This window comes from Vipera ursinii (genome assembly GCF_947247035.1).
Source record: "Vipera ursinii genome assembly, chromosome: 1".
In the NCBI taxonomy this organism is placed as follows: domain Eukaryota; kingdom Metazoa; phylum Chordata; class Lepidosauria; order Squamata; family Viperidae; genus Vipera; species Vipera ursinii.
Window position 1 is genome coordinate 73,147,401 of NC_139512.1, and position 20,004 is coordinate 73,167,404.

General features: G+C 36.2%; 1 protein-coding gene across 9 annotated transcripts in view; it reads right to left on the reverse strand.

Annotated features, from left to right (window-relative positions):
• The window catches only part of GPHN (gephyrin), a 245,136-nt gene that overhangs the window by 116,775 nt on the left and 108,357 nt on the right, over nt 1–20,004 (reverse strand). Inside the window, exon 5 of one of the 9 annotated variants that reach the window (XM_083349022.1) lies at nt 11,065–11,103. The exons of the other annotated variants lie outside the window; for them this stretch is intronic. Coding sequence (XP_083205148.1) covers nt 11,065–11,103 — 39 coding nt within the window. The remainder of the gene's footprint in view (nt 1–11,064; nt 11,104–20,004) is intronic. 9 annotated transcript variants of the gene reach the window in all.

Here is a 20,004-nt window from a genome sequence, read left to right on the forward strand (position 1 = left end):
TTCTGTTAACTTCTCATCCAGCTTTTCATCCATTATCTCAGCTAATTGTTGCAATTGCTTTTCCATAATCTCTTGCATCACATTCTGCAAATCTTTAACTGTAAGGGCTGGTGCAGGTACGGATGCAGGGGGCAATAAAGCTTGCAATGAAGACTGCTGCACCGGAGAAGCCCCGGCACTTCTAGAAACTTTAAAAGATGTAGCCGCCATTTTCACCCACTATTGTCTGCTACACACTTTCACTTTCAAGCTCAGCAAAATCCATTGAGTTAAAGATCAAAAGTCCACTTTCACCTGAATCTCCTGTATCGCTCTGCCTACATCCTAGTTCTCCAAAGTTCTTTCTTGCTAGCAGGGATGGTTGCAGACGCCCTGTTCTGCTCCAAAAAGTCCGGAGCAGAAGCGCCTCGCAGTCCGGAGCATACCCAGGCTTCGGGGGGGCTCAATCCTTCAGCCGCCAAAACTTTAAGTTCTGGCGGCCCCAGAGAGCTCTACCCCTACCTGGGCGCTCACCCCCTCCTCTTCTGAGGAAGGGGCTTCCGAGCCGTCAAAACAGCTGATCGGCGCTGTTTTCGGCGGCTCTACGGAGCCGCGGGGCTGACAGCCTAAGAATGGCTGCCTCCGGTGACGCCTTGCCATCCGGAAGTCCAACAAAACAATTCTTTTTTTTTTTTTATTGAAAAGTTTTAAAAATACAGTTTTCCTTTAAAAAACCCCCTTCCCCCTCCCTCCTCCCCTCCCTACCTCCCCCCTTCCCCCCCCTCCCCCCCTCCCTCCTCCCCCCCCTCCTCCCCCCAACCCCCCTCCCCCCCCGGACTTCCCAGAGCTAAATACAAGGTGTATATATATAAAAAAGCAATCATAAACAACCATATACTAACAACTATAAATTCTAAAATCCATCACTCTCTAACTTATATAGGATCAAACAAAACTTAGCATTATTAAATATATATAGAAGACAAAATAAAAAAAGAAAAAAGAAAACGAAAGAAGACTTATTCAAATGCTAGATAAAACTTCTTGACCCTATACTTATTCTGGATAAACTCAATCCATTTTCTCCATTCCATAATATAATGTTCTTGCGAGTAATCTTTCAAATAGGCCGAAATCTTCGCCATCTCTGCCAAGTCGGAAACCTTTAAAATCCACTCTTGTATAGTCGGCAGTTCCTCTTTCTTCCAATATTGACCTATCAAAAGTCTTGCTGCCGTAACTAAATTCAACATCAACTTAGAGTCCACAACTGTAGCGTCAACAATTATTCCCAACAAAAAAAATTGCGGACAAAACTTTATCCTCCGTTTAAAAATCTTCTGCATATTCCACCAGACTTTTTATCCAAAAACAAAACAATTCTTAAACTAAAAAAAGTAAAACGAAACAAAAAGAAAAAAAACCCGAATCTCCAACAAAGAAATAGAAAAGAGGTGGAACCCTTATATATTATACTTATCAAGAGTGATAAATAGAGCATAATATAATAAATGCAAAATATTATTGTAAAGTATGAAAATATCTCTGCCATAGTAACACTTATTGCTACATCCTTAGATTAGTAGAAAATATTCCAAATAGATCACCATTTATGATAACCATTCCTTAACATCTGAAATAATATGTATAATTTCTCAATAAGATTCTTTTAGTCACCCCCCAATAACCAAAATCTATCCCAATGAAAAGCTATCATTTCCAAGATAAATGAGGCATAACAGCTAAATGAATGTGTAGCTTGTACACTTCTTGTTTATATAGGTAGTCCTCAGTTAATTACAATAATTGACACTGGGACTAAGCAAAGCAGCTGTAAAGCATGACTGTGCCAATTTACAGCAGCAGTTTTGGAAGCTGCAGTTGTTAGGTGAATCTTTTGTGGTGATTAGGTACGATGTCACATGACTGTCATTTGCAACCTCCTGCTGGCTTCCCCACTGATTTTGGTTTCTGGAAGTTGGCACTGAAAGTCACAAATGATAACAATGTGGCCACGGGATGCTGAGAATATTATAACTGCGAATCAGTTACAAAGCAGCCCAATCGTGGTGAGGTTACAGGGCAGGTTTTTCCTAAGTTTCTTTCTCTGACTATAAAGCCACTGGGTACTCCTGGTTCTCTTGTCTGATTGTTTCCTAGGCACCATCTTTTCCCCTCATTCCCCATAGTCACCCACACATTCCATTCCATTATCATTTTTAATATAACTGGACAGAAGTATACGAACGTTGCTTTTTTGCCTCCTCTGTTAAATTAACAGGTGATTACTTTTTATCAGAAAATTAATATAATAGCATCCAAGAGGGGGTGGGAAGTAAATTACAAAAGCTGTGTCACCTGTTGCAATATAGACTCCACCATTTTTCTACATGTCTTACGATATCATATGCAGGTATGAAAGTTGCAAAGCTTGTGTACAACGGAACACAATAAATATATCTGTTATTCTATACATGTTTAAACATAATTTATTATATGGCATGATGAAAAATAGAAGTATGATCTATGTGCTGCATAGATTTTTTTAAAAAACTAAACTTTCTCAGATAATTAACAGAAAAATTATTAGGTGCCTGGAAATTATTACACCACAGAAAAGATGTACTTAGCATAGATACTGGCTATGTAATTCTGGTTCCAGCATGGTGCAGTTCCTTTTTATTTGTATTTATTTATTATTTATTTATCTATTGTATTTTTATACTGCAGATGACTGTCTTCAGTTTCCAATAGAAAAAGGTAAATTATAAGAGATAATAAATACATGATATCAAATAAATTATGAATCTGAAACACAGTAATACAATAAATATCATGGTTAATCCACTGATAGACTAGATAAGTTTATTTATAAGATTTATTTATATGATTTACATGTTACTCTGGGCAGCTTACAAGATTGAAACCACAAGCACACTAGACAACCCCCAGCATCCAAGAATCCCACCTACAACAACAGCACAACTCATTCAGCCCCTGATCCAAATACCTGGGGAGCAAGGTGTTTGGATAAGGGGTCACTGTATAGCAAAGGCTAATAGAGTTTAGACCATACAAATCTCTGGGGGAAAAACTGCTCTATAGGCAGATGCTGTCCCTGAGAAGATATGTATCCAGAATCCAACATAATTATATAGTTAAAAGGGATCTGAAGAATTTACTAGTTCTAGTAGGATGGGCAGAAACAATGTGAGAAAGGTGGTACCACAAGTAATGCCATGAAGGGCATTATAGTGACCAGCACCTTGAATAGCATCCAGAAATCTTCTCCAGACCAGAGCAGCAGTGTTACATGACCATAATGAGGATTGCCAAAAACTTCCCATATTTTTGTGCTCTGGACCAACTACAGTTTCCAAGTGTTTTTCAAGGGTAGCCCCATATATAGCACATTACACTAATCCAATTGGGAGGTGACTAAGTCTTATGAATTACCATAAAAAAGGCCTTCTGGAACTGGTGCACTAGATGAACAATTGGTGCACTAGATGAACCTGGTCAAAAGGCCTCCTAGCCACCGGTCCAGAAGGACACCTAAATTGTTCACCAATTCTGACTGGAGAAGTGCACCCCCATGTAGACTTAAAGATGGAAAATCCGTGAAACCAGAGGGCCTTAAAACTCACAGCGACTCTGTTTATTAGTGTCAAGCTGAAGTCTGTTTAATGGAAGGCACTCAATTTTGTAATACTGTAAACCAATACAGACGTGTAAGTATAATAAGAAGGTTGGGACTACTGCTAGGCTAAAAATCACCAAAAATAATTTATCTATTATATAAATTTTAACAAGTCTTATAAATTATGCTACACTTTTAAGCTTTTTAATAATAGAACCTAAGAAATAAATCTTTTCTTATTAAAAGACAAAAGTTATGAAAGATAAAATATATATTTTCTTTTATAAAAATATATTTACATTCTTTTAACAAAACAAACTAATGAAGTTTCATGGAAGTATTTTGGATTGTAAGCATTTTGCTAAAGTTATAAATCTACAATTTAGTTCTCTAGTAACAGTGTTGTTTATTACTGTCCAGCACAAGTCCTGTTAGAACAGAAAAGTGACTAAGCTAAGTTTATTCTGACACGAAACAGATTTTTTTTTACTAAAATCTCTGTTATGAAAGTATATTTCCAACCTTATATGTAAAACCTTTTGCACACTCAGCCTTATACAACAGAATATATATACTGCTCAAAAAAATAAAGGGAACACTTAAACAACACAATGTACTGTATTTAATAGTAGGATGTCTTATCTTGTGTTCCCTTTATTTTTTTGAGCAGTATATTTCATCACATGTATTACGGTCATGAGTATGCTTCAGTAATTCTATTCTTTCAAGTACAAAAATACTTGCATGGATTCTTTATTAGGACATATTCTACAAACAATTCATAACATTTTTCCTCAGTGTAGTTGAATGAAGGAATTATCAAAGGCTACCAATTAGTTTGCAGGTAGAATTTACAGTGATTGTTTTGATTTATAAAGCCCATTACGGTTTGGCACCTGAATATCACTATCAGCTCATTTATTAGATCATCTAGAGAAGCACTGTACTAGTGCTCCATTCTGGGAAGGAAGCTGAGGCCAAGAGGCTATGTTGCTTCCTGATAGCAGTGTTATTTCTTTGGAGCAGTTTCTCTATATTGATAAGGTTGGCCTTGACCTTAACATTCAGAATAGTAAAAACAAAACTGTTCTGGAAGGCTTTCTAAATAGAGCAGGTCAGTGGTGTTCAGCCTTTTCTTTACCACGGACCCACTTTAAGTACCTTTTGTGGCCATGACTTAACTCAAGATTTAAAATCATAACATTTCTTCAAGCTTTCGCGAACCCCCCTTGGAATGACATTGCAGCCCCCCAGAGGTCCATGGACCACAGGTTGAGAACCATTGGACTAGGCAACTCTGCTTTTATTTTCAGTTGTTTTATATTTGACTACCTATTTTATTGATATTTAATTTTTGTTCCTACCATGGATGCTTTAAATTGTTTTTTATTATATTAGTTAAATGTGTGCAATGCAAAATAAATAAATGTCATAGCATTAATACTTTCCCCCCCAACTAAGTGAAATCCAAATGAGTTTCTCATCTCCTTAGGTAGCTTTTCTAATGGGTTTTCACCCAGGTACTGTGCTATCCCACTCACTCACATGCACACATAACAGTGGGTTTAACCCAATTAAGGCCAGCCAAAAGCAGACCACTGCTCACAGAGCAATGGCCAATGTGTCCACAAGGCTCATGGTCTGTGAGACTTTTCTTTATTTTTATGCTGTTTTGGTTAATTATCCAGTGTTATATTATGCAACATGGATGGCCATATAAATATGTTTTATAAATTAATATGGATATATTTTCATATAGCATGAATGATATCTATTTTATGGCTTATGTCCTAGTTTGCTCTTCCTTTTTCCATATATTTTTCCATAGAAACCTTATTTCAGATTTTCTATTTGATTTAAAATATTCCCTTTGTGCTGTAGGTTAGTAAGGATTCTTTTTTGATAAATTATGATATTTAAACAGAAAATGTTTTCACCAAATGTCTTGATTTGCTAAAGAAAACAAAATGGTTTCTGTTTTGATTTCACCAGATTCATTATATTTTTAATTATTCACTACATGAATAATTAAGATGTCTCAAAGTCACCTGAAAGGTCTAAAAGAATTAGAAGGATTCTGTTCCCCCATCTAGGTCTGAATCCTGACTAAAAAGCATTCAATAACCAATTTATCCTAGGGGGCTTAGAAGTTGCTTCCCTAATACAATCCCAATAATCTTCTTAAAAAGGGAAACTTGGAGACAAGATAATAGTTATCACAAACAGTAGATCCAGGGGTGTTTTAAGGAGGGCACAGCACAGCCTCTTTCAAGTCTGTATGAAATACTGCCTCTCACAGCAATACACTGATTATTCTGGGAATCCAGTTGACTATGCCCCCTTTTGTCCTCTAGAACAGCCAGAAAGGGTATATGTCTAATCCATAAGTGGCAAGGGACATAATTAAAATCCTGCCTATAACACTGGAATTCAAAGACCTAAAGGTGTCCCAATTAGCATGGTTAAATAGCATCCTGCACTATAACTCCTTTTTGCCAAATCAAGACTCTGAATGATTTTATTAGTGAAATATTATGCATAAAAGTCACAGCTGCCAAATGGTAGATCTATTAACATTTCTCTACTGAAAAGGCAATGACTACTCAAAACAAGGCAGCTGGCCAATAGTCCACCAATGCAGTAGGGGTCAAGAAAGAATATTTTATGGGTTACATGTATCCGTGTAGTGAATAGTCACTAGCATTATATCCCCCTCTTTAGACTGGATTTTTAAAATAATCTCAATTGTTGACACTTTAACTTTCAAATTAACCTTGAAATGATATTCTTCCCTCATTATTTCTCATTATGCCTCCAGAAGCTGTGAATGCTCCAACATTGGAAGTCTTTAAGAAGAGATTGGACAGCCATTTGTCTGAAATGGTATAGGGTTTCCTGCCTGGGTAGGGGATTGGACTAGATGACCTCCAAAGGTCCCTTCCAACATTATTATTATTATTATTATTATTATTATTATTATTATTATTATTATTATTATTATTATTTATTATTATTATTATTATTATTATTATTGTTGTTGTTGTTGTTGTTGTTGTTAAAATGATAGGGTTATAATGCAAAGGCTTAATAAAAATATAAAAGTTTTGCATCTGTCATTTGCACTTCAGGAAAATGAAAGAAATGAGAGCAACTAAAACTGAAAGGCAAAAGAAGCATTGACAATAGCATTATCAATAGAGTAGGTGAACTTAAGGCAATACAAATACCGAATCATTAAGAAGAGGAATTTCAAGTAAGTTTTGTTAAAAATATCTAAAGGCATCAACCCTTGGCTGAAACATGCACCATACAAAGTTTAACATAGCAAGAGTAAAGACTACTACACCAATTAACATGCCACTGGTACCATGAGATTTGCAGGGAGCAAACTGATAGTGACTGGAAGTCATGGCTTGGCAAAATTAGTTGTACCTAGTTAAAGAGGAAAGAACAGTCTATTAAATTTGATGTACAATTATTTTTATGTGTATTTTTCTAACTTACAAAAGATATTATAAATCTTCAGTGATTATATTATTTATTTATTTATTAGGATTTGTATTCTACTATGCTCCTAAGAAAAAGTGGTTTACATGAAATAGTAAAAATGTAACTGACAATTAACAGCATTAAAACCATAGAAATAACAATTCTAAAACTAACATCTCATAAAGTTTAAAACCAATCTCATCCATTACTCTTGATCTTGTTAACATACATGTAATTTTCTCAGCTGATATATATATATATATATATATATATATATATATTTATTTCAAATTTTATTTTTTAATTTACTATACAGAGACCTTTGGTCATTCGGGTTTTTCCCCACGTAGAATTGGAGATATCAGGGCAACGTTTCAACGAAATCTCATCCGTCATCCTCAGGCTGGTGGCTTCAGCTTCGAGCTGAAGCCACCAGCCTGAGGATGACGGATGAGATTTCGTCGAAACGTTGCCCTGTTACCTCCAATTCTACGTGGGAAAAAACCCAAATGACCAAAGATCTAGATCTACATACAAACACCCACGAAAACCTCAGAAAACATATATATATATATATATATATATATATATATATATATATATATATATATATATATATATGTGTGTGTGTGTGTGTGTGTGTGTGTGTGTGTGTGTGTGTGTGTGTAATTTGGTTTTAATAAGTTTTATGGTTGTTCACCACCAATAATCATTTGTTTGAGATGGGCAGCCATATAAAACAAACAAATAAAGATCAAATAAACAAACAAATAAAAATTATAGGAATTATATTACTGCCCTATCACATCATTTATATGTACAGAAATACACTTAGAGAAAAAATTGCAAACTGTACACATAAATAATATGGAATTCTGACAGTAGTATAAAGTAATCTGAAGTATTAAGTTTGTAATTTCTGTATTGGCAAATCAATTTGCCTATAATATAGTAATCCAGTAATAGACCAATTCTACACAGGATCATAACACTCAGTTTCAAATGTACAAATTAATTTTCTAGATATAATTAAAAATCCTTGCTAATGCGGCTTTGTGTGATCCTTAGATGTTTAGCTGAATTGAATAGCAAAACTAAAGATAAGGGGATTTTCCATTGGAGAATTTTTAATTTGTATTTCAAAGAGCTCGTTTAAAAATCTCAACTAAAATGGTAAGACTCCAGAAGAAACTGATATACTGAATCCTTAATTTTGCAGTTCTTAAACTGAGGTGAGATGAGGATGCATATAAAAATAAAAATTAATATTCTGCTTTAATAGTAAGAGAATAAAATGTTGCAAGTAACTCAGTATTCTTGTTTTAGTTTTACTAGGAAGAAATTAATTAGAGTACTGCCAACCTCCCTTCTCCCAAAATTAAAATCTTATAAGTATAATAAAGAAACTTCCTTGAAAGTGATGCTAAAAGATTCCAGATGAAGAATTATAATTTAATTCATCCATTTGAGCAACAGATTTAAAACACAGTTGAAATATCATACATAAGTCAAAGGGCAAAATGAAGTGTTTTTCAAATAGAAAGAAAAGTCAAGAACAGAACTTCATGAAGAATTGAACATCACGAACAAGACAAAAAAGCTATTGAAACTATGAAAGAAGTTGCAAACAGAAAAAAATGCAACAAATGATACCTCAAAATTCACGAATGTGTGCTTTACTTAATGTCTAAGTTGGAAGATCATTCTAATAACTAGGAACATTTGTTAAAAAAATTCCTGGTCCTTTAGAATATATATGCAGTTTCAAATGATAGAATATAGATTCTATGATGCAGACTGGCTGAATTCTAACATAATGAAAACTGTCAGGAAAGCTTCAAATTAAAGGCAAGAATTTTGATATTTGCGATTTAATTTAGAAAAAATGCTGCAGCAAACAGGTTTCTAAGAAACCACAATAGGATTAGAATTCTTCAAGAATGTTTCTACCACATGGAATTTGTATCCATTTAAAATTATTAATATCAGAAAAAAGCAAAACCAGATGTACAATAATTGTCTTGCTATATTGGAAGTCATTGCTACCAGCAATTTAAATATACTTTGTTTAATGTCAAGCCAATCAATAAATGGTTCAGGAAACCAGATTCTCTATTAGTTGAATGACAATGTGAGAGTGGAAATTTATGTCAAGTCAGAGATTATACTGTATTTTTATAGAAGATTAAGAGAAAAATTCCCAGGCAATTTCAATTGTGTGAAATCTTAACATTGAGACTAAGGAGAAAGACCTACTTTGAAGTTGGGGTTCTTTCTCAGAAGGTCCTTGCATCTTCTTGGAATACTGCATGGAAAGTTGCCAGAAGATATTTTAAAGAGCGTGTTACTGTCTTTTGAATAGCTAAAGCCTTCTAGATTTTTCTTAAATAAAATATAATGCTCATATTCAGTAAAACGTTTTCCTTACAACTCTCTTTAAAAAAGTATCTCAAATGAAATAATATCTCTTAAGAAAAATACAAATGATATATGATGGAATTACATCAGCTATTTCATTGAAAGCCCTTTCTAGCTTTCCTCTAAAAGTATCTTAGCATTTCAGGGCTATTTTTCTATAGCTTATTTTTGACTTTTGTAGACTATACACTTTGTTAACTAGAACAATAATTGGGACTTGTTAATCTCTCACTCATGTTAATCCAAGAAAATAACTGATTAGTATAAACACAAATACTAAAGCAAATGTAGTCAAGAAAGATTTATTTTCCTTTTTTTATATAGCCCAGTGGAAAGTGCCCCCATTTTGTACTGTTTTTAAACATCAAATATATATATATCTGGCTGATGAGAGCTAAATAGCTCGAAATAGCTATACCAGTCTCCCTTTCACTCTTTGTTGGCAATCCAAATTCCAAATTTAACATAATATATATATATATCTACTGTAAACTTTGTAAGGGTTAAGACCCAATGTTCTGATTTAAAAAAAAGATACATTTTAAAAATCCAAGCATATGGTACTGAATAAGGGTAAACTGGAGCCAGATCAAAACATTTTTCTCTTCTTCACATTTTTAATTTTTTGATGGAAGAGTAAGCAGTATATAAACAAGAGCACACAATCAGCAAATGATTGGGTTTGCATAGAAATGGCAGTACTAATGTGCAGTCAAATTCTAAGGGTATCACGTGATCAATATAAGCTAGTGGTCAAACAGACAAGGCAAGAAAAAAGGCAGACATAGCAAATTGACAGAGCAGGATCAATTAGCAGATGCACAAATCTTCAGGACAGCAATTCAATGAAGTCAGCAGATGCATAATATCATTGGAAACAATGAAAAGAGGGGAAATGTTTTACAAGAGGTAACTGGGAGTATCCATCAATAGTCACATATAAGTGGCAGCCAGAACTCATGGGCAATATGTTAAGTAAATACTACAATCAAAGGTAAAGAAGACCAATTCCAGGCAATCAAGCAGCAAACAGTGCATTGCAATGCCAGGTAGCCAGCAAGTAGGCAAAGCAGAAAGAAAGCAATGAGAGCCATATCATTTTTTAAAGCAAAGATTGAATAGGGCCATGCCCATGTATGATTAGAAAAAGCAGCTGCCAAGGAAGAAAAAAAAAAGCTCTTGAATAGCTATTGGGGCTGTTAATACACGATTATTCTGGTAAGTAAGATTACTGTAAGTAAAAGAACCCCAGAATTTGGATGCTCTTGTTTTAATAAATAATATAGGGCAACATAGCTATATGAAAATTCACAAGAATACAGAACACAAATGAAGATGAGGCTAAGCCTTAATGCCTGATGGAGATCTGGGGATCCTCCAATAAGCAAAATTAAGAACAGGAGACTCCACAAGGAAATTTTAAAAATGAGTACGCATCTAAAATTGTTTTTGATAAATGATGCCAAAATAAAACAAACAAAAATACTAGCAATGAACTGGATTAGAAATCATTGGCTGGGATTGAAGATATTGCTTACCCCTCTCTGGAGCCCACAAAATGGGAATGTTGGGAATTTCTGCAGCAGAAAAACAGAAGAGAAAAAGGGATTTCTGACTCCCAGATTCAAGGAAAAGCAGATCAGTTAAGGGATGATGATGTGCTTACAGCATAATAAGAACTGGTCAGAACCTTTGCTCATTCCCAGATGCAAACATTTTCTGAGATTTGAGAAAGGTTTGAAAAGCACAGAGCATTTAGTATTGTAATATTCCATCTCTATTCACAAAACGACACCACTTACCTGTAATTAATTTTCTTAGGAGAGTTTGCACCCATAAAGCCTACACATGGAATGAGGCAATATCTTTCAATGAAATATGCCACAAATACAAAAGAAAACAGACTGTTCCAAATGAATATTCTGTAGACCGCAGCAAATTGTAAAAATAGTCTGTGAGCAAATCAGTACATTGGATTAAAGTCAAATTCACATATTTGTTCGTGTTTTGCAATGAGACTTGCTTGCTGCAGCCAAACAATTCTTGCTTGCTTGCTTATTTATATCCCACCTTTATTATTTTATAAATAATTCAAGGTGATGAACACATGCAATACTCCTTCATCTATCCCGTTTCCCCTATAACAACAGCCCTGTGAGGTGAGTTGGCCCAAAGTCACCCACCTGGCTTTCATGCCTAAACAGGGACTAGAACTCACAGATTCCTGGCTTCTAGTCTGGTGCCTTAATCATTAAAACAAATTGCTTCTCCAGTTCTTCTACATGGATAACAGGCATTTTTTTTTCATTAAAAGAATAGGAGATATGAACAAATTAAATGTGAATCTTAGAAGAGGACTCAGGGACCCGTGAATTTAATACCACCTAAATATGATACATGTTTTATTTAGAAAGCCAGTATGATTGATGATGAATCAGTTACCCTTTGTGGTTTCAGAGAAATTGCTCTTTAAATGATAAATTAATTTAATGTGTCTATGTACAAAAATTCAAAGTTGATGAAAGAAGAAAAATTAATTAGTGCATATTATTTTGCAAATAATAATAATGAATTAAATTTGTATACTTTCCCACTCTCAATAACTTTGGGCAGCTTTCAACAATTAAATGAATTGCAATAAAACATAAAAGATAAAGACAAAATATGGCAAAAGCAATGAAGTGTTTCTCCCTCACCACAGACCTGGGTGAAGATCTTACACACAAACACACATAAAACCAACAACTAAGCGATCTCTTTTTTTAGGGTATAGGTTTTATAATATAACAAGATGCTCCCAAAGCATCATTTTATATATAAATATTTATATCAAACTGATATAAAAATCTATTCTTGTTTGGGTTTATATAGTCATTTGACTGAAATATAAAGCTAAGTACAAATGTACAATGTTGTATTATCACTTTTACATAATTATATCATATAGTTTACTTTAAAAAGCAGATTAAGGAAATCTAGTTAGTAAAGCTATGTGCACTGTATTCATTAAAGAAAGAATTAAAGCATGTATCCTGGATAAACATATGTGTAAGACAGCAGATTACTGAAGAATGCATTATATATACTATTTACAAATAAAAAGCTATGGTATGCTATATGACAGGAGATGGCCATGATCATATAGAATTTCCTCTTCCACAAGGAGTGGTGCAGCTAGTGTAACTAATTTGCGATCCTGGACTTAATAGTCTTATGCACTCTTACATTTCAGATAAATGTGTCACCCTATATTTGTTATGAAACACACATTTCTCTTATCCCCATTTCCCATCACTGTCATGCTTAACAATACTGGGACTACATCCCCTGGTATATTAAAACTGCTATAACAAAAGCAATTTGCTTTTGTTTTCATACATTTAATCAGTATTTCTTGGAGTAAAGGTCACCAGTAATAAATACATACACACCCACATACATTCACACCTCCAAAAATCTGTCTAAACAACTAACAAAAACAACTAATCACATGTGTTATGAATGTGTTAAGGACCCTGTTTCCTGGCTGTATTGCTAACTGGCCAAGTATCTTGTTCTCATGTATATTTAATATAGGTGTTTTTAGTGTTTTCATCGTTTTCATTTTTAAAAAATGTTTTCAGTATTTTTAATTACAATATTTTTTTTCTTTTGAATTTTAAGCTGTTTGGAGCCATTGATTGAGATGGTCAGATATAGAAATTGAATAAATAAATATACATTACTGAAAATAAAATATCTGTTTATCCTCAAATAAATTTCGAGGCTATTCTACATATATTCTACAACAGGGCTTTTCAACCAGTGGTACGGGTACTACCTGTGGTACATTGGCACCTAGCAGGTGGTACGCAACCATCCTAGAAAAGTGGTAGCGGGGTAGGGGAATGAGCTGAACTGGTGGCAGCAGCGCACCAGCCTGAGCGAGAGATGGCTGGAGCTGCAGGGCTGTCAGGGCTCAGCGGAAGCGACAGGATCAGTGCCAGGTTCCAGCTGGAGCTCGGCGCTGATCCTGGCACTTCTGCTGAGCCCAGGAAAAGCTCCAGGATCAGCTGGAATGTTGCAGCATCTCCAGGGTCTTGTGATTTACATTCAGATGCTTGGTAACTGATTCATATTTATGACGGTCACAGTGTCACAGGGTCATGTGAAGTGACCAAAACCTGCTGCAACCACCCAGCAGAGGGGGGAAATAAAAACCAAACACCACCCTACCCCACTCCCGCTGCCAATCCTCAACAGAAATGCTCACAACAATGAAAACCTCGGACAGGAGGAAGAGCGCTGCCGGGCGGGCAGGCAGGTGTCTTGCTCGGCTGTGGCTTGGGGGGCACTTTTTCCAGTGCCATTGTAACTTTGAACAGTCACTAAGCGAACTGTTGTAAGTCGAGGACTACACTTTTTCCTTTTTTTTGGGTCATCAGGTTTTTGACACCTTGCTATGCAACTGCTGGTACTCGGATGTTGCCATATCCTAAAAGTGGTATACAATGGGTGAAAAAGTTGAAGAGCCCTGTTCTACAACAGCTGTGGACTCCAGAATAGTGTACAGAGTTAAAACGAATGGATTATCAAACAAATCAACCCAAAATTCTCCCTCAAGGGACAAATGACCAGGCTCAAATTATACTAGTTTGGACACATTATGTAAAGACTAGCTCTTCGGAGAAGGCTGTGATACTTGGAAAGGTAGAAGGGGAGTGAAAAGGAGGATTACCAGCAACAAGGCTCATGGACTAAGTTCAGTTGCGATGAGTTGGAAGACCTGAAGTTTAGGAAGAGAGAAAATCTATCTATGTGGTCTCTAAGAGTCAATACCAACTTGATGGACTTAATTCATCAATCAATTTTAGACACAAGGAATTTGTCTGTTTAATATTGGTTATCAATATCCCATTAACTAATGCATAAGACCTGATTCTTGTCTAGAGAATTGCATGCCTAATATTCTCCAAACCCTATTGTTGTTGTTGTTAGCTGCGAAGTCGTGTCCGACCCATCGCGACCCTATGGACAACATTCCTCCAGGCCTTCCTGTCCTCTACCATCTTCTGGAGTCCATTGAAGCTCACGCCTACTGCTTCAGTGACTCCATCCAGCCACCTCATTCTCTGTCGTTCCATTCTTCTCTTGCCCTCAATCTTTCCCAGCATTAGGCTCTTCTCCAGTGAGTCCTCCCTTCTCATTAGGTGGCCAAAGTATTTGAGTTTTAGCTTCAGGATCTGGCCTTCTAAACAGCAGTCAGGGTTGATCTCCTCTGGGACTGACTGGTTTGATCGCCTTGCAGTCCAAGGGACTTGCAGGAGTCTTCTCCAGCACCATAGTTCAAAGGCCTCAATTGTTTAGTGCTCAGCCTTTTTTATGGTCCAGCTTTCATTGCCATACATTGCAACTGGGAAGACCATAGCCTTGACTATACACACTTTTGTTGACAGGGTGATGTCTCTGCTTCTAAGTGTGCTGTCTAGATTTGCCATGGCTTTCCTTCCCAGGAGCAAGCGTCTTTTAATTTCTTGGCTACAGTCCCCATCTGCAGTGATCTTGGAGCCCAGGAAAGTAAAATCTGTCGCTACCTCCATTTCTTCCCCATCTATTTGCCAGGAATTGAGAGGGCCAGATGCCATGATCTTGGTTTTCTTAAATCCTATAGTGGCCCTGAAATAAATGATATCTAAGTAGTAATAGCCATGTCAATGCAAAAGCTATCTCTAGATTCATGAAAAACAATGTAATAGCCAGTCTAATAGAAACTGAAATAGTCTGGTGACTTCCTCCTTTGAAAAAGAAATTTAGCAGTCAATAACAAGATGGACAGTCCAGAAATAGAACAGAGTTGCTCATGACAGTTGAAAACACTGCTCAAGCATCTATTTCCATGAAAATCCGCTTTTGCAATGCCACCTGTACATGGTATTAGCAACTTTACTATATGTTGATAAAAGGCTGATAATGAAAACATGTATCTATTATAACATTCCGTTCCAAGACAGAAGTGGTAATGACTATGCCAGTCAATAATGGTAATTTTTCCCAATTGTTTTCATAAACTGCTTGCTGCACTACAGGTGTCTACTGTAGCAAGTGAAGTTATCCATTGGTCTACCCAATATTAACTGATATGAAATAAAATTCCCTGATATTAAATAAATAAACATCAATTTCATAGGCATGTCCATGAATATTCTTGGCAAAAAACAGAAAGGAACAAGAAAAAAAGAGGGAAATGAAGGAATAACTCAGTATCTCACTGGGGGAAAAAAGTTCCTCCTGAAGCTACTACAGTTACAGTCATAATGAAATTGAATACAAAGGTGAGAACATGTCTCTTTAATAATAGGTTCCGACCATTTGCAAAATATCTTTCATAATAACAAAGTTCTGAACATGTCTTTCTGGAATTACATAGTGATGGCAAAGAAGGTCAAGGTTGTTCATTTGAGGCCAAAATAGCTGACTTGTAAAAGTGATGAAGACAGAAAATTTAGAAACTTCAGGGATATGGTAAAATTAGTCAGCTTTCTTGTGGAAAGAGAGCCACATTCAGAGAAATAAGGAAGAACTTCATAAAAGAATCTTCATCTTCCATGGTCAGACAACTCACTTTTGCACAAAAATAGTTGCTCCTAATACCAACAAATATAAACATTAATTGTGTTGTGATCAACCTGCTCTTGCAGAGAATACACTTATTTAAACTGGAAATGAGAAATTAGGAAAAAAGGGATTAGGGCTATATTATACATCTCATTGAACATGTGTGTCAGCCAGAGAAAAAGGAAATATGAAGGATTAAAGCAAAATATTAGAAATAATATTATCTGGATTATAACACGCTAAATTAATGAATTAATATGGGGCTTCCTTGTTCAGAAGAAAATATGCATACTAGAGCAGTGCATGATATAGAAAAAAACTATTTTATTTAATGTCTAGGAAAGATCACTGCATTCTACAAGTTCTTGGGAACAGTTTTGGTTCAGCCTTGGTTTATAGCAGGTTGAAACACCATTCTGAGTGACACTTGTATTTACAGTATTTACTTTTCATTTATTTTATTTATATATCACTACATTCCACATGGAATTATAGCTGTGCAGTATAAAAAACAAAATGATCATAACTTAAAAACAGAATACAGAAATGTTAATCTTTAACATCTTTAAAACCTTTCATAAATTATTCTAACCAGAAATATTCCAGTGTGGCATAACCCATTGGTGTGTCAGATCTCAATCTTTCCAAACACTTCTTCCATTTACCAACAAAATCCCACCTCAGTATATCTCATTAGCTCTACTGCCTCCTCATATTCCCAGAAATTTTCTTTCCCTTCCTCCTGAAAAGTCACATAGGAGTGTAGACTACAATTCATTTTAGATAACAAGAAAATTCAATAGGATTGACCAGCATTCCACATAAGCCAAAAAAATGTTCTAAAACAGTCATTCAGAACTGATGCCTTCAAGGTATCTTGGACTATAGGCTCCCTTATGCTTAGCCAGTGTGCCCATATTTAGAAACTGATATTTAATATTGGAAAATAATACTGTAGAAGAGCACCTTGCAATTTTCTTCAATGTATAGGTATTTCAGTCAGTCAATGAAATAGAAATCATGCCCTAGATTACTGATAATCAATAAATAACTTCTGTTATCACCTAAGGAAAGGGAAAAGAAAGATTCAACAAATTGTGTTTGTCTACATAAAACTAAAATGGGAACAAAAATAATTCTTCCTGATAACCCCATTTTTTTTAAAAAAAAATTAAGCTCTCTCTTACATTCCTTCCAGCCCAGGGGAGCTATGAGTAAATGGGAAGTGCACTTGGAGAGTAAATGGTCAATACTCAACACATGTAGGAGACAGGAAAGCACTCTGAAGCATGGATAAGTGAAGGGCAATGGGACGCTAATGGTAACTATGGGGAGTGATGCACCAAGAAAATCAAAGGCTGGCAAGTTAATAGAATATGCCATGTTGGGGGCTACTGAAGGAAGGTCTTTGGCTTTGTCCCCACTCCTCCCCTATGAACCAGTGTTGCCTAGAACACCCTGTTTGGACTTGGGTATTGACTAAAACAGCCCCATTTTGTTCCATGCACAGTCTAAGACGTCCAAATTATGCATGCTTAGATTTGGACAGAAAATACTTAAAAACTGCTTTTTCATGCACATAATGTTTTATACATCCTTAATATGTGTATACTTGGCAAAGCTTTATAACCTATGCAATGACACCATAAGGATTATAAGCGTATACATCAAAATCACTCCAACTTGCTGGCTTCTTGTTCTGAACCATACAGCACTACCAGCTTTACGAAGGCAAGGTGCACTAGTGAGAGAGTACAGAAAAATTTCGAACAACTCACTCCACCCGGTACTTACTGACCTTCCCCATTTATCAGCTGGAAGACTCAAATCCAGGAAACCTGCACTGGCACTTGCACAACATCTGCCCAATAACTTTAACATCGCTTCCCAATGGAAATCCAAATGGGTTGCTGAACAGCCAGACATAGGAAGACATATAAATGACCTCACAAAAAAGGTGCCAGACTTTAAATGATCACATCAGCAATGGACAATCTTGAATAAGATTCACACCTCACACAGCATCTACAGGGACTCTCTCTATAAATGGGACATAGTATCCTCCCCTTAGTGTGACTGCAGGGTCCTACGCAGTGGTGGGATTCAGCTGTTTCGCACCACTTCGGCAGAACCGGTAGCTAATTTTTTGTTGCCCAGGCCCAGAATGGACTTCCAGAAGTGGCATCCACACAGAGAACCGATTGTTCGCATATTTGAATCCCACCACTGGTCCTACGTCAAACTGTAGGTCACATTGTGAATGGCTGTAAGCTGAGAACATGTACCGATCCAGTATCTGATTTTGGTTTTTTGCACTTCAATGGTTAGACATTGGTATTTGAACATAGATCTTTTTAACATTTACATTTTATTGTGTTTTACTAATCTAGGAGGAAGAGAGAGGGAGGGAGGGAGGGAGGGAGGGAGGGAGGGAGGGAGAGAGAGAGAGAGAGAGAGAGAGAGAGAGAGAGAGAGGGGGCACCACCATTTGCAGCCTCCTGCCAACTTCCCCATTCATTTCGCTTGTTGGAAACTGGAATCTGGCAACACAGCCTAAGATGGAGATGTATATTATCACCGAGAGTGAGAAATAACCCTAGCTTTGGCATTCTATGGGTAATAGCTCATTTAATAGACTTATATTTTGCCGATGACATAGCATTGCTTCATGAAACAAAGGAGTGCTTGCAAGAAATTACCATCAGTTTAGATAATGAGGTATTAAACAAAATCAAGGAAAATGAATCCAGCGACAACGACAACTAAAGTAGAACCTATAGAAACTGATACAATAGGTAGCCATGATAGGAGGGATGATTTTTCTGTTTGCCTTTTTACAGTGCTTCTCCACAATGATGTTAGATAGTGCAGGAAACAGGATTTATTTATTTAATTTATAGCTGACCTTTATTATCTTTTATAAAGAATTCAATACATGGAATACTCCTTCCATTTCCTATTTTCCCCAGAAAACAACAATCCTTTCAGGTGAGTTGGCCTGAGAGAGTGATTGACCCAGAAACACCCCCAGATGGCTTTCAAGGTTAAGACAGGACGTCACTGTTTCCTGGTTTCTAGCCTGGTGTCTTAACCATTAGACCAAACTGATTCTACTAGACCAGGGGTATCAGCTGCTGGCCTGTGGGCCGGTTGCATCATGTGGAGGCTGCACCCATCCCAGCTCCGGCAATGCAAAAAAAGGCACGAGTTTGACACCCGTGTACTAGACCAAACTGCTGATGCTGAACTAGATGGCTTTCTATACTGATTTACTATGGCTCTCTTAAAGTGAAGGTGTTCATGGCTACAAATAACTGCAGAAAATGGATGCCCTTTGAAAGTTACCCAAAATATTAGCTGCTTCTTGAGCAGAGCTATTTCCTTTATAAAATGCCCTTTCTTCTTGTGTAATGCTTCAACAGGACTGTCTTCCTTTCCCCCTCCCTTATCTCCCCTACAGGTAGTCCTCGACTTATGACCACAATTGAGCCCAATATTTATGTTATTAAATGAGACATTTGTTAAGTGAGTTTTGCCCTATTTCACAACCTTTCTTGATACATTAATTGAATCACTGCAGTTGATAAGTTAGTAACCTGGTTGTTAAATGAATCTGGCATTCCTATTGACCTGGCTTGTCAAAAGGTCGCAAAAAGTGATCACATGACCCCAGCACACTGCAATCGTCATAAATATGAGCCAGTTGCCATGGATCTGAATTTTGATCACATAATCATGGGATGCTATAAAGGTCACTTATGAAAAATGGTCATATGTCATATTTTTCAGTGCTGTTGTAACTTTGAACGATCACTAAATGAACTGTTGTAACTTGAGGACTATTTGTATTTTGTTGCCATTCCCTCTTTTCTTCCCAATGGAGT